Source organism: Meleagris gallopavo, chromosome 1 (assembly GCF_905368555.1).
Source record: "Meleagris gallopavo chromosome 1, MGAL_WU_HG_1.1, whole genome shotgun sequence".
Lineage (NCBI taxonomy): Eukaryota > Metazoa > Chordata > Aves > Galliformes > Phasianidae > Meleagris > Meleagris gallopavo.
The window spans coordinates 15,247,251-15,260,229 of record NC_139404.1 but is presented as its reverse complement, the minus strand read 5'-3'; the positions used below and the strand labels follow the sequence as shown (position 1 = coordinate 15,260,229).

The 12,979-nt window shown below is 35.8% G+C and overlaps 1 protein-coding gene across 1 annotated transcript in view; it reads right to left on the bottom strand.

Moving 5' to 3' along the window:
- The window catches only part of CPNE8 (copine 8), a 92,668-nt gene that overhangs the window by 22,723 nt on the left and 56,966 nt on the right, over nt 1-12,979 (bottom strand). Inside the window, exons 11-13 of the mRNA XM_085217572.1 lie at nt 11,149-11,224; nt 5,893-5,946; nt 3,722-3,783 (exon numbers count right to left, since the gene is read on the bottom strand). Coding sequence (XP_085073698.1) covers nt 3,722-3,783; nt 5,893-5,946; nt 11,149-11,224 — 192 coding nt within the window. The remainder of the gene's footprint in view (nt 1-3,721; nt 3,784-5,892; nt 5,947-11,148; nt 11,225-12,979) is intronic.

Below are 12,979 nucleotides of genomic sequence, written 5' to 3'. Positions count from 1 at the left end.
TTCTAAGATATCTAGAAAGTCTGAAAAGTATGGAAAGTTTTGCACAGAGATGTTCTTTCTGTCCACGAAGTCTTGCAGCTTTATGGCTCCTGGTCTCATTTCCAGATAAGACAGAGCCAACTACTCAACATTAAAATTTGATAGTGTTAGGACGAGGGGAATGGCTTAAAACTAAAAGAGGGGAGACTCAGGATAGGTCTGAGTGACCCTAAGGGGGTCACTCAGAGTGCAGTGAGGACTGGTGCAGCTGCCAAGAGAAACTGTGGGTGCCCCAACCCTGGAGGTGTTCAGGTCTCGGTTGGCTGGGGCCCTGCACAGCCTGAGCTGGTGGGGATAACCCGGTCTAAGGCACGGGCAGTCTAACAAGTTGATCTTTGAGGTCCCTTCCAACTCATGCCATCTTGTGACTCTTTGATTCTACATGCACAAAATAAAATAAAATACTCTGTTAAGTGTTCGGCAGTCATTCCTACAAATCACGATAATTCCAAATGAATTCCTCTTCAAGGCAATAACCCACACGTTCCTGGCTTATTCTTATACTGGGAGGTGATTTTTATAGGAAAACATGCTAGTAAGTGGAAGGAGAAAACCACTTTTGAAATATACATTAATTTTTAGCACAAAGTACCCTACCTTAAACATAGGGAGGTCAGTGTCGTAAAAGGTGATTAAGCATCAAGATACAAGGAAAAGCTAGCAACTAAGATGGTATCACTTGATGCACAACAGATGCAAAGAGACATTCATCTCTTTCCTACCATACTACTATAAAATTCAGTGTTATTAAATAAAAATAAATTAGAACGTATGAACAAATTTCTGTCATTTTTTATGGCTTTTTGAAAAAGTCACCAATTATATTTATAATGAAAAATTCTAATTAAAAATGTGCAGATTCAAAATACAAATCAAATCAATACTGCAATCCAAATTAATTAAAATTAACGCTGTCAAGCTTTCCCTTAAATCAGTATTCGTTCTAGACACTTCAAATCAATTACAATAAAGTTCTGAACATGAAATATTTCATAAGCATCCATTCATAGAAGAACCAATATTGTGCCTCCTGCAGAATCACTGTTTGCTTCCCCTTGTCTAACTAAACAGAAGGAAAACAAAAAAAAATATAGAGGACATACTTGATGGGAAAAGAGACTGATAAATGAGGAAAACTTCACATCACCCTTCCTCCAAAATTTGTTAACTGGACTGAAACTGATGTGTAGTAATATTAAATGAGATGAAGTAAGAGAAAGACAGGATCAAGGAAAATGGCTGTGAAACTCAGTCTCCTGGTTATGTCTTCAAAGAAGAAAATTATAGGTGTTAGAAGAAAAGGTAACATTTTATTAAAAAAACCTTCAGAGTTTCCACTGGCATGTGCTTAGAAACAGATGTATGAATCACTAAACAAGATTTAGATAAAATAATTAAATGATTATGATTAATGCTCAGACTTTTAAGCATGAATTATATTCTATTCTTTTATCAAAAAAGAGAGATAATCATCAAAACTAGTAATTATTAATATTGCAAGACTTCTCTGCTTTGCACTTAGAGAGAAAACACAAAATATCAATAAGATTACAGAAGTACTATTTGTATTCAGAATTTATATTAATCATCTATGGAATACAGATATGTAACTGGCATTGTAAACAGCTCCGTGGGAAATATGATAACTCAATTTGAAAAGATTACACATGTATGCACTCTTTTCTTGTCTGTCCAAATTTAGATATGAAACTTAACAGATTCTAACAACAAATGAATTGAATCCACTTTGAGGAGAAACAGGAGGATCTGAAGAGTGGAAACAGAGATTATAAGCATTCCATCATAAGTGTTTCCACATAACTGAACTGAGGGTAAGGGTTGCACTCTAGAAGACCTAGATAATTTCTTTGTCCAAAAGCATCCAGGAACAAAATGCAGGCACTCTGAGGATAGTAGAAAGCCTTAGTGACCCTAACCAACCTCATCTCAGCCCTGTGACCACACTCTCATGGGCACAGGAATCACATTTAAGTTTTAAGTCTGAGTTGACGTTAGAGGAACATAGAACTCCAGCTCAGCTATGCCCACAGATTGACTTCACGGCTTCACCTCCTTGAACTCTCAGCATAGGCCCACCTGATAATCACTGGACCTGATCCTGACCTTTATCTATGGTTTGACTATCTATCCAGATCTTGATTTTCCTCATCACCACAGACTTCCCTGAAGTTTTGGATTCTTAGCTGAACCTGTTCACCTCTGGCCTGCCATGCTTGCCTTGTTCATGAAATCATAAAGTGGTTTGGATTGGAATGGACCAGTAGAAAGAAAAGAAAAAGAAGAAAAATTTATCCAAAGATATGAGTAACAATTTTAAAGAGAACACATCTACATCCATGCTTAAAATCTTAAGCATTCACATTTGCAAGTACTATCCACGAAAATGCCCTCATTGCATTTAAACTTAATGAGCCAAAAGACACTGTGTTTTGATATACGTAAGAGACTATGACTTAGTATGACCCTTAGTAAAAATACTTATTTTATTAAATGGAGAACAAACAGCAGTAAATTTGGATATCCCGGCTTTGAAATTTAACTTTGTGGAAGAATTTAAACATCAAAGAATTTGTTACTCCTTGAGAGAGGAAAAAAAAATAATTACTCTCTGCTGCAGCACATGACTTAGGTTAACAATATTGACCATTTCTTAGCAGTGATCCATTCCCTCTGCCAGTTATGAGTTTGGTATAAGGTATAATTTCCAGCTGTATTTCTAAAAACCTTAAAAATAATGGTAGTATGGCCATCTTACTGACAGTTTCTCTGTAATTACAATATAACTGGTGGCTTCATCTTAACAGAAGAAACTTCAGTGATACATGAGTTAGGAATAAATCTTAAGCACATTATCATCTATAGGATTACCACGACTGGAAACAAAGATGAAGCGGTGTATTGCTAATGGCAAAACACAACACAGACATCTTTTTATTTCAGCTGAAGCCTGGTTGAGGACTGCCAGAAAAAAAAAAAAAAAAAAGCTGGCAATTTGTTCCTCCAAAGGTAAATAGTGACCTAAAATAGCTATAGAAAAATAGACAGTATGCATCAAAAATCTATATTAAGTGCCTAGAAATGTGTAGTAAATTATTTCCATTTTCTTTTAGAGAATATCACTTTCTGGTACAGAGGTTAAGAATCAAGAATTCCTGAAATTTGATCCTATTTCCAGCTATGTTCTAGGGTAAGGCATTTCCTTCTGTCTTCTTCCCTTTCGGAATGACAATAAATGAGAAATTGAAAGTGTTATAAACTTCATATAATTAGTATTGAAAAAATGCCTTTGATGGGGAAAGGCTCTAAATAAATGCCAATCTTAAATAAATCAAAGATCAGTGTAGTCAAAAGAAATAAAACAGCATCTTACTAATTTAATAGTACATACATAATTCCCTTTCAGTTAATCCCATTTTCATTGGTTGATCAGAAGTCATTACTCAACCTCATTATTTTTGTACCATTACCTATTCCAACAATATACATGAAGTTCCATAACTTAAATGACATGAATAACTTAAGAAAACACAGCCTCTGCATTAGGAAGAGATACAGTTCTTACAGTGATAACCTAGAGTCATCGTATGCAATGTACAAATACAAATTATTAGTGAATTACAATGAGATTGTGAAGAGAAAAACTTTGTTGACTATCACATACCCGCCTTTAATATAGTCAAGGAATGAAACTTCTGTTTCAATGAGGAAGGAAAGCAGTGTAACCTGAAAACAAATAAACAGAGACAGATGTGAACTTTTTCCCAAATAAACAAGTAGAGGCACATCCACAATGTTTTTGGAGGTAAAAAAAAATGTAACCGTTTCAGAAACCAGTTTTTGAAAGGGAAGAAACAAGTTTGGAAGCCTGCTACGATTTTTTTTGGTGGTTATTTTGTTTTGGTCTGTTTTGGTATGGGTGGTTTCTTTCTTTTTTTAAAGTAAAAGATAATGGATGAAAGATCACTTTCCAGGGCAGGCAAACATACGCTTATTCTTTTTGAAGTACTTATAGAGTACTTCAGTTCTGTTTAAAGAACTCGACTGCTATTATTTATGCCATTTCTCACCTCATATCAGCAGTTGTATTGGGTACTGATACGCATACATATGTATGAATACAGAAAAATATTTAAAGTGGAACATACAGAAAAATGAGGAGATGAGAAATTTTTTCACTATCGGTTTTGATCATTCAGGAATTTCGTGAGTCCTAAACATAAACAGCAGCTTAAAGTGTGGCATTTTGAGTGCTCAAGTTGCAGAAATTTTAAATCAAGTGGAAAAAATCTAGCATTGAAGATTTTCATATAGATTCACGAGGCAAAGATTCCACTCCATATTATTTTTGCTTTATTTACAAATTATGCTGTCCATATTTCTGAGCTTAAAATGACCTCCTAAGTAGTAATGAGTGGAAATGGCTACTCTATCAGTGTATTTCTTTAAAATAGCAGTGAGATAGCAATCGATGACCTACATCCACTTTGCTAATTTTTTTCCAGAAGGCAACTTTCCATTAGTGAGAATGATGATCTTAGATGGTTTGGAACTGGAAAAATCTGTTAGGACACCAAATATCTTGGGTGAATGACAGAAAGAAGGAAAAACAAAACTATAGGTAAACATACAGGAAGGCAACTATTCACAGAAGATTAAAGGGAGCCTACACACAGAAGGGCAAACGGGACAAAAAGGTATCAATATAAAAGCAATTATAAAAAAAAACAATAGTAAAGAAGAAAAAAAGGAAAGAAAATTACTAACACCAAACCACGTGTTGTAAGTTTCCTGTTAATTTGAGACAAAAAATAAAAAACTACAGTTGATTCTGTCTGCCCAAACATGAGTAAAAAAATGTTCTTTCAAGTACAAACGGCCTGAAAGAAATTTATTCCAATACTTTAATTAGCAAAATAAATAAATAAATAAATTTAATTAATTAATCAGATCTGGCAAGGTAAATTTTCACAGACAAACTACTTTTTATGTTTTAAAATAGAAGTACAAAATAAGTGATAGTTTTCCTACTGATGAACAGACACAAGAATGAGAGACAAATCATTTCTTCAAAGCTATATAGTCCAGAGTGAAAGTAGTCCTCCTGGCTTCACTGGGACTTTCCATGAGCAAAAAAAAAAAAAAAACAAAAAAAAAAAACAAACCATGCTGAATGTGTTTGCAAAAGAATGTATCTAAAATCTGTTTTGATTTTCCAGTATACAGTTCTTCAACATTTATCTTCATTTTCTTGTAGATGTTCTTAGTATCATGGGTGCCAGAACACAGAAGATGTGAAAATGCTGAAGGGAATTATCTGTGTCGCTAACAAATGGTTCATAACAGAATATGAATAAAAGGACATTAAATTCTCATCCCAAAATAGCCTTAACAGAATTTTCAAGATGGATTTACAAAAAGCTGTTGGCAACAAAAATTTATGACTCTTCCTTTTTTAGCATGAAAGGTATGACTTAGTAGTTTTTATTGATGCTAGGTGAGCAGTTAAATTTAAACATAAATTTGACTTTTGAAAATGCAAATATGTTTCAGACAAAATCTAACAGTGTCCAATCAAATAATTTCAAGAATCTGCCGCAGCTTTGGTATAACTCATTTTTAAAATCATTGGCAACTTAACAGCACACTTAAAAACAACTTCTATCAACTTAAAACAAAAACAAACATCTGAAAATAAATGCTGTAGTACAGTAAATAGTTTATTGTTGTAGCTTTCACAGATGGTTCTATTCCAACTCTGTTATATGTCAAGTCAACTACTTTGTATTTCAAGAGAAAAAGTATTCAGTAATATTATAAATTATATCTACTTACTGTTCCAGAGTTAATATACTTTTTCTTTTTTCCTTTTTTCTTTGGATTTATTACCTAGAAACACAGACATAAGTATTAAAGCACAGTCATTTTTTATTAAACACAAAGATAATTGTTAAGACATTTTCAGTGCACAAAACAGAATCTGCAGAATCTAAATTTATTTAGTGTGCTTTCCACTTATGCACCTCAAGGCTGGGATATACACAGATTTCAAAACCAGTGATTTATTTTCACAGTGCTGGGTAGGGCAGTGTTGTTACTGATATTCAACAAAAATGGGACTGAAACAACAGAGGTGAGAGTGTTTATTACCACTGAGTGCACAGTGGATCTCAATTTACACAAAATTCTGCATTTTTCTGTGCTCCTGATTCTAGTGTTCCAGTGTTCTGGGTCATCACTTCTTTGTTTTACAATGCACCTCCTCAACTAATCTGCTTCCATCTTCACAGTGTTATCTGTTAAAAATGGGAATTGTCCTACCCCTAGTTTTTGTATTTGGTGCAATGACAGGTACAGCAATTGCAATGAAAGAAAGGCCAAGGTCATAGAATCTCAAAACTATTGTAACTATTTTATTTCATGAAATCTGGCATAGACCACCACCTGACTGGCAAACACAGTGCATTCTCAGTGCACAAGAATCTTCACGGAACTGGACTACAAAGTATTAAATCATTCTCTTAAATATCTTGAATCCACATTCATACAATCTCCCAATGCAGACATTTAAAAAAAAGATTGTTTCCCCTCTCAATATCTGAAGGCAAGTCTCAGACAGTTTCATTAAATGCACAGAAAAATGTACTCCTGTTCATTATTGCACACAGAATTGGAAGCAAAATATTATTTTGTTAATTATGTTGATCAGCTATTTCCTATACATCCAGGAAAACTAAAATACTGCCAAGTTCTACTGTAAACTATGCACAGGTGTTCCATGAATGACAAGGAATTAAAGCATTTCCAAATGAAATCCCAGCTACTTAATTGCTAAAAAATATTGCAACAGTAATTCCTGAAAACGGGAAAAGTAGCAAAGCCTCTTCCTAAAATTCACCCCCAACCAAAATGAAATCACCTTACATTCCTTGCACAACATAGAACAGCTGTGAAATGCAAATCAGAAAGAGATAACTATTATTGGAGATCTTCCCAAGCAGGCTAAATAAGAATGACTCTTTTTTCAGTTTGCCACACTGCTATCTGGTGAGTATTCTTCAAACCTTTTACTGTATAACACACAGGTGCTCTCTGTCACCCTAAAAAATCCTAAATAACCCATCCCACTCCTAGGGGCTGGACAGGTGAGCTGCAAATTAAAATCTGTATGCAGATGCAATGCAGTAATGCTTGTTGAACCAGAATTTTAGCTGGAAGGTGACTCTTACTGACAAGTGCCCAGAGCAGGAAGACAGAGGTAGCAAACTGCCTGCCTGATCCATGGTCACAACTCTCCAATGGTCAGGCCTGAGTTAACAACTATAGAAAGGAAATACGTTGCTAAGTGCCCAATAGAAGATTCATGAGAATCTTCTGCTTCACGTAACTTGACAATCAGCATCTTAGGAATTGCTAGGAAATGCACTAGTGCTTGGACTGAAATGCCATGGGAAACAAGGCATCTTCTCGGGATCAAAGATGAATTAAATCACAGCTTCTCTCTCTCACAATTCCAGGTACTATCACAGTAACAATAATTGTGTAAGTTTTGCTCAAATTTCAGGTAATTGTATCACAATACTTCCTAGCCTCCAAAAGCTTTATACCCCTGCAACAACCAAGGAACCTACTTGAGCTCTTACGTGTTAAAAAAGAAGAGAGCTTGTTATATCAACATTTCTAATTCAAAAACACTCAAAAATGTATCTGCCCCAAGGCAATCTAGCTGTAACACAATTAAAAAAGAATTTGTTCAGTCTCCTTTGTTCTGATATTGCACAGACTGATCATGTCGAAGCAGTGGGAAAGCACATAGAATTGTCATATGGGGAGGGAAACACTGGCTGTTCAGAAAATGTATGCTATTGCTGGGAGTAAGATATTGATAGTGTATTTAAGAAACTGCAAAATCACTGTAAGAAGTTATGACAGAATATTCCTGGTAGGGTAGGAATCATGTCAGTGATACAACAGGAGAGGACATTAAAGCAGACAGTACTGTGCACAGTGAAACTGTAGAAAGCTCCAGCAAATTACAGTAACTCTATAGGGTTGATTCTGGATCTAAATAAGAACATTGCTTTAGTTATCTTCATCCTATCTTGCACAGCAGCACCAGTGCTCTTCTTCAAAATAGAAGTGCAGCACATAATTGTAGCACCCTCCTTCCCCACTCTGCATTAGTGCTTGCACAAACCATGTCAGCATTTTAAGGAATAGGCTACATTACAAAATACTGAAGTGTAATGGCAATAGAACAAGACCAAAGGATGGCTTAAAGAATAACAAAGATCTGTATACCACATAGAAAAAAACAACAACAAAACAATAAAAAAGACAGCCTATAGTTGCACAAGTTTGCCTTCTCATTATTAGCAAAGCTATCTTTCCATAGAGAAGAAATAACACATTTTAATTTTGAGACAAACTAAGGATGCAAACTGCCTGATGCTGGAAATCATGCTGCAAATGGAGAAGCTAACCTAAATCTTTCAAAAAGAGTACCTACAACCTGGAAAGTCTCAAGTATTTATGCTGAGGGACAGAAGAGGTCTTGAAATTAAGAAGTCTATCAGCATGACCATGGTTAAATTAAGTTTGTTTTACTTCTAAAGCACTCTTGAGGGAAATAGAAATGAGAAAGTTCTCATCATGGGAGTAAGACAGCATTCAAGAAAATCTTACAGACAGGCTGCTCATGAGTTTCACCTGCCTGGACACACAAGACTCTAAATGCAGGAAAAACCTCTGCTATCAAAATGGACAAAGAGGGAACAAGAGAACAGCCTTTGAGACAGCTAGTCATGGAACCATCCTAAAAGCAACAACAGCTTATTTGACCCTACAAGTCATCATGTGGCATCACACGGAAGTATTTGCATTAGCTGTATTTTAATTTAAAGGCAAAGTAGCTGCAAAGTTGAAAGAGGAGATGCTCAATACTAACAAGACTACACTAAAGGAGATCTGGTCAAAAAAAAGTATTCCTGTTTTTGAATGGCACCAATGGGAGCCTTAGATACTAATTACTCCTGGGAAAGCTGGAGGGGTAAGATCAAAAGCGTGGCTTTTGGTGACATATGGAGGCCAAGGATATAGCCACTGAAGAAATACCAAGAAAAGAATCATAGACAAAGTCAATGTCTCAGTCGGGAAAGAGCTCCAAAAACAAGACGACAAATACTTTCAGGCACTTCCAAAACAACACAAATGTAAGTGGGAAAAAAAAAAAAAAAAAAAAAAAATGTTAAGTGCCCTTTTTTTTCCTTCAATTCCTATACTTCTTCTTTGTGGACTAGGGTTTGCTGACTCATTTCATGCTACCACATCTCTTCTAGAGAACAGGAACGCTCACCAACATTTCCCATGAGAGGACTATTTTTAACAAGAATAATTGTGCTGGCAACCAGACCCAGGAATAGGATGTGTTACTGTGGTGAGATGACAGCAATGTATTGTATGAGGATGAGTTAAGGTTTAATCAAATGATCAAGGCTCCACAAAATGAGACAAAATAAAGGCAATTTCCAGAAGGATGCATGGTTGCCTTTCCTATATTTCCCTCAGGAATTCTGGCAGATGGGGCATCTTCCTGAGTTACATTCATTACTCAGCTGATATAAACATCTTCTAAGTTCGTGAGAGTGGAGACTACAGACTCTCCAACATGAAAGAAAGGAAAACAACTAAACTAAAAACTCATAAAGAGAATGGACCATTCTTGTGGTTAGCAGTATTTATAAGCTATGACAGGGATAAAACATCTCATATTTTATAATTAGTTAATCTTCATAAAGGATATGCTACAAAATTATCAGAAAGATACACCTGGAAACTGCAAAAAATGCACATTAGAAAGTCAACCTTTAACACTGTTCTTTGGGTCCTTCATGACTCCATGTCATGCAAGCACACTCAGCATTTTCTGATGTTTCTCTGTCCCCAGTATATACCCACCATGGAGCAATAAACACAGCACAGACTGTGCCCTTCCTAAAGAGTTTTCTTGTGTTGCACGAATGTTTATATTCATAAATGAAAGACAGTAAAAATGAGAATAAAACTGACCAAAGACAACAAAACAGTGAACATAAAAAGATTGCAAATCTCTGAAAGTCAGTCTACTAAAGGCCTACAGAGGAAATCCTTCAGATTCAGCACTTCAGGTTACAGAAAGCATTGGGCACAATCCATCCACTTTGCCTATGAGCATATGTGAAATGGAGGACGCTGAAAAGCCTTCACTTTTAGAAATGTCTAGCCACTTTAGAAATGGCTAGACAGAAATGGTAAGGAGAAAAAATCTATTCTGTTTTCCAAGTCTTAGTAATCTCAGACATAATTAGGAAAGAAGTGCTGAATCAGGGATTTACTAGCTTTGAAATACACAAACCTGTACAATTTCGGCAATGGGGCCCTGAGAAGACAGTGACTGTAGATGTGGTCTACATTTACCTACAATATAAGGGAAAGTCATAAGCAGTTAGAAGTACTTGAATTAACAACTGCTTGACAATCCCAACAGCTGGCAGATAAATGAAACCCAAACTGCAAATTAGAAGTATATTTTTAAGCAAAGATGGTAACTGACCACGGCAAACAAACAAACAAAGAAGGTAAATTCACTGTCATTTGTAATCCTAGCATAAAAGCTCTAAAAATTCTTGAGTCTGCACTGGAGGTCGAATGTGTCTCTGCATCTAAAGTAGGAATTGCTGTTTATTTAGATAAGAGAAACTAGCATCCAACTTACAACACGTTACAGTGGGTAAAAGAAGAAATAAATGACAAATTGCACACACAGAAATGGTTTACAACTCAGTACTTGCTCCAGATTATGTCTAACAACCCAGTCATCTGAGTCTGAAGTTCTCTTGTTGCCCAGTGCATATATACATGCACACATACCTACTAACTCTTAAATCTATTTATGGAGCAACACTTTAAGATTTTCTGCTCTTCTTCAAAAAAGGAGAAATGTGAAGTAATCCCAAAGCTTTAAATTTGACAAGCACTGTGCAGATTTAACCAGTTTACCATGAACACTGGCAGTTTTCTCACTTATTTTCTGAAGGTGAACAGAACACCTACCTCATACACGTTGAACTGAGACTGTCCTCTTGATAACTCTCTGTAACTTGTTGTGAATTCTCCAATAAAATCATGACTACATAAAAAAAACAAAGAGACAATATTTACTACTTTAAATATATAGTACACACATTTATAAAAAAGAGAAGAATAACCAGTATCAACACCCAAGAAAGCAGCAATGGCAAAACATGAAATTTGCTTCAAAAATTCTATTTTCACTTTGCTGTGTCTTTAGTGATAAAAATGAAGACTTGATTTATGAGGTTAAATCTTTCTGATAGCTGCTGCTTAGCCTAGCTACACAATGAAGGTTAAATTGTAAATTAAGCTTACATGTGAGGCAGATCACTGGAGAATCTAAGAAAACAGAAAGAGCAATAAAATATTATTGCTACTTTCTCACTGGTTCACCACTGGCATCTTGCTCTAATACTAAAGCAGTGGTTACAAGCTTTTCCTTTCTGAATACTATTTCTATTCTAAGAATAAATTCCACATTTCCATGCTTCGTCACTCACATTTTTAAAACTGCTTTGTCAGCTCTTAGCCAGGGGAGATCACACTGTAAAGTAACCACCGGGGGCAGGGTGGCCAGAGGGAAAGCACTGGATGATGCTCCACCGTGAATGACTTCTGGGGTCAGGGAGCAGAACCACAGAAACCACATGGCTGCCAGACTGGAGTGAATGGAACATCTGGAATGGGCAGCAAGCACATAGCTGACTGCCTAATGGCCTGCTACACAACTTCCAGCTGTCATGAGATGTTCTGTGCCCAGCTCTGCCCTTCCTGGCTGAACTTCTCTCACTGCTGATCCAACTCCCATTCCCTCCTGATCCTCTCTCCCTCTGTTTTCACAGCTGTTCCCAAGAAAAGCACTGTACCTCCTCTACACTCTGCTTTCACAACCAGTGAGCTGTGATAATGACAATAACGATTCTTTTAATCTTTCCTTCAATGGTAAATGAGAATGTCAAAGCTGTATGATTTTGTTGCTTGTAAAACTTGTTTTTAAGAAATACAGTGCATTTCTAATTAACCTATAAATATTAAAAGCAAATTTAAATATTCCTGAGTGGTGCAAGAAAAGGAAAAATAGAACCAATCCATAGCAACATGAAATTTCTTACTTTATTAATAACAAAATGACAAAACAAACACAAAATTAAAAATCTCTCTATCTGAAACCAGTGGGAATTCAAAAATATCTGTAAACCATGCAATTAAAAGGTTCAGTCATCATGGCAATGCCAATGAAACGACTAAAGCATCCCGCAGAAGGCTTGAGAAATAATATATAGTGAAGCTATTACTGACTACTCTGATTCAGAGTCATGAAACAATCCCCTTCCACTCTGGAGACCGGAAAATTGCTTCTGAGACAGACAAAGACTTTTCTTAAGAAACACATTTTAAAGATGTTGTCTCCTTTTTTTAAACACTCCCTGGATTGCGACAACTATTGTACCAGGGGGATAGAAGGCAGCATAGAAGCAATAGAACTTGAGAGCTATAGAGACTGCGGCACATAAAATATATTTAATTTTGAGTCACCACAGCTCTGGAAAAAATGCACCTTGCTAAAAAATGAACCCTTCCCTTTTATAGCAATTTTTAATAACAATCTTTAATTTTCAAGTCATCTGGTATTTTTTTAAAAGCAGAAAATGAAGCAGCTGCTCAATGATTACATACGAATATGCTGTAGCAGAGGATAAGCAATTTCAGATTTTTCTCTGGGAAAAATACTTCGAAATCTGTACTGCTTATGAGTTACTATTTCCTTAATTCTATGAGATACTGGAAGGTTTCCTTTTCTTTGTGTCAA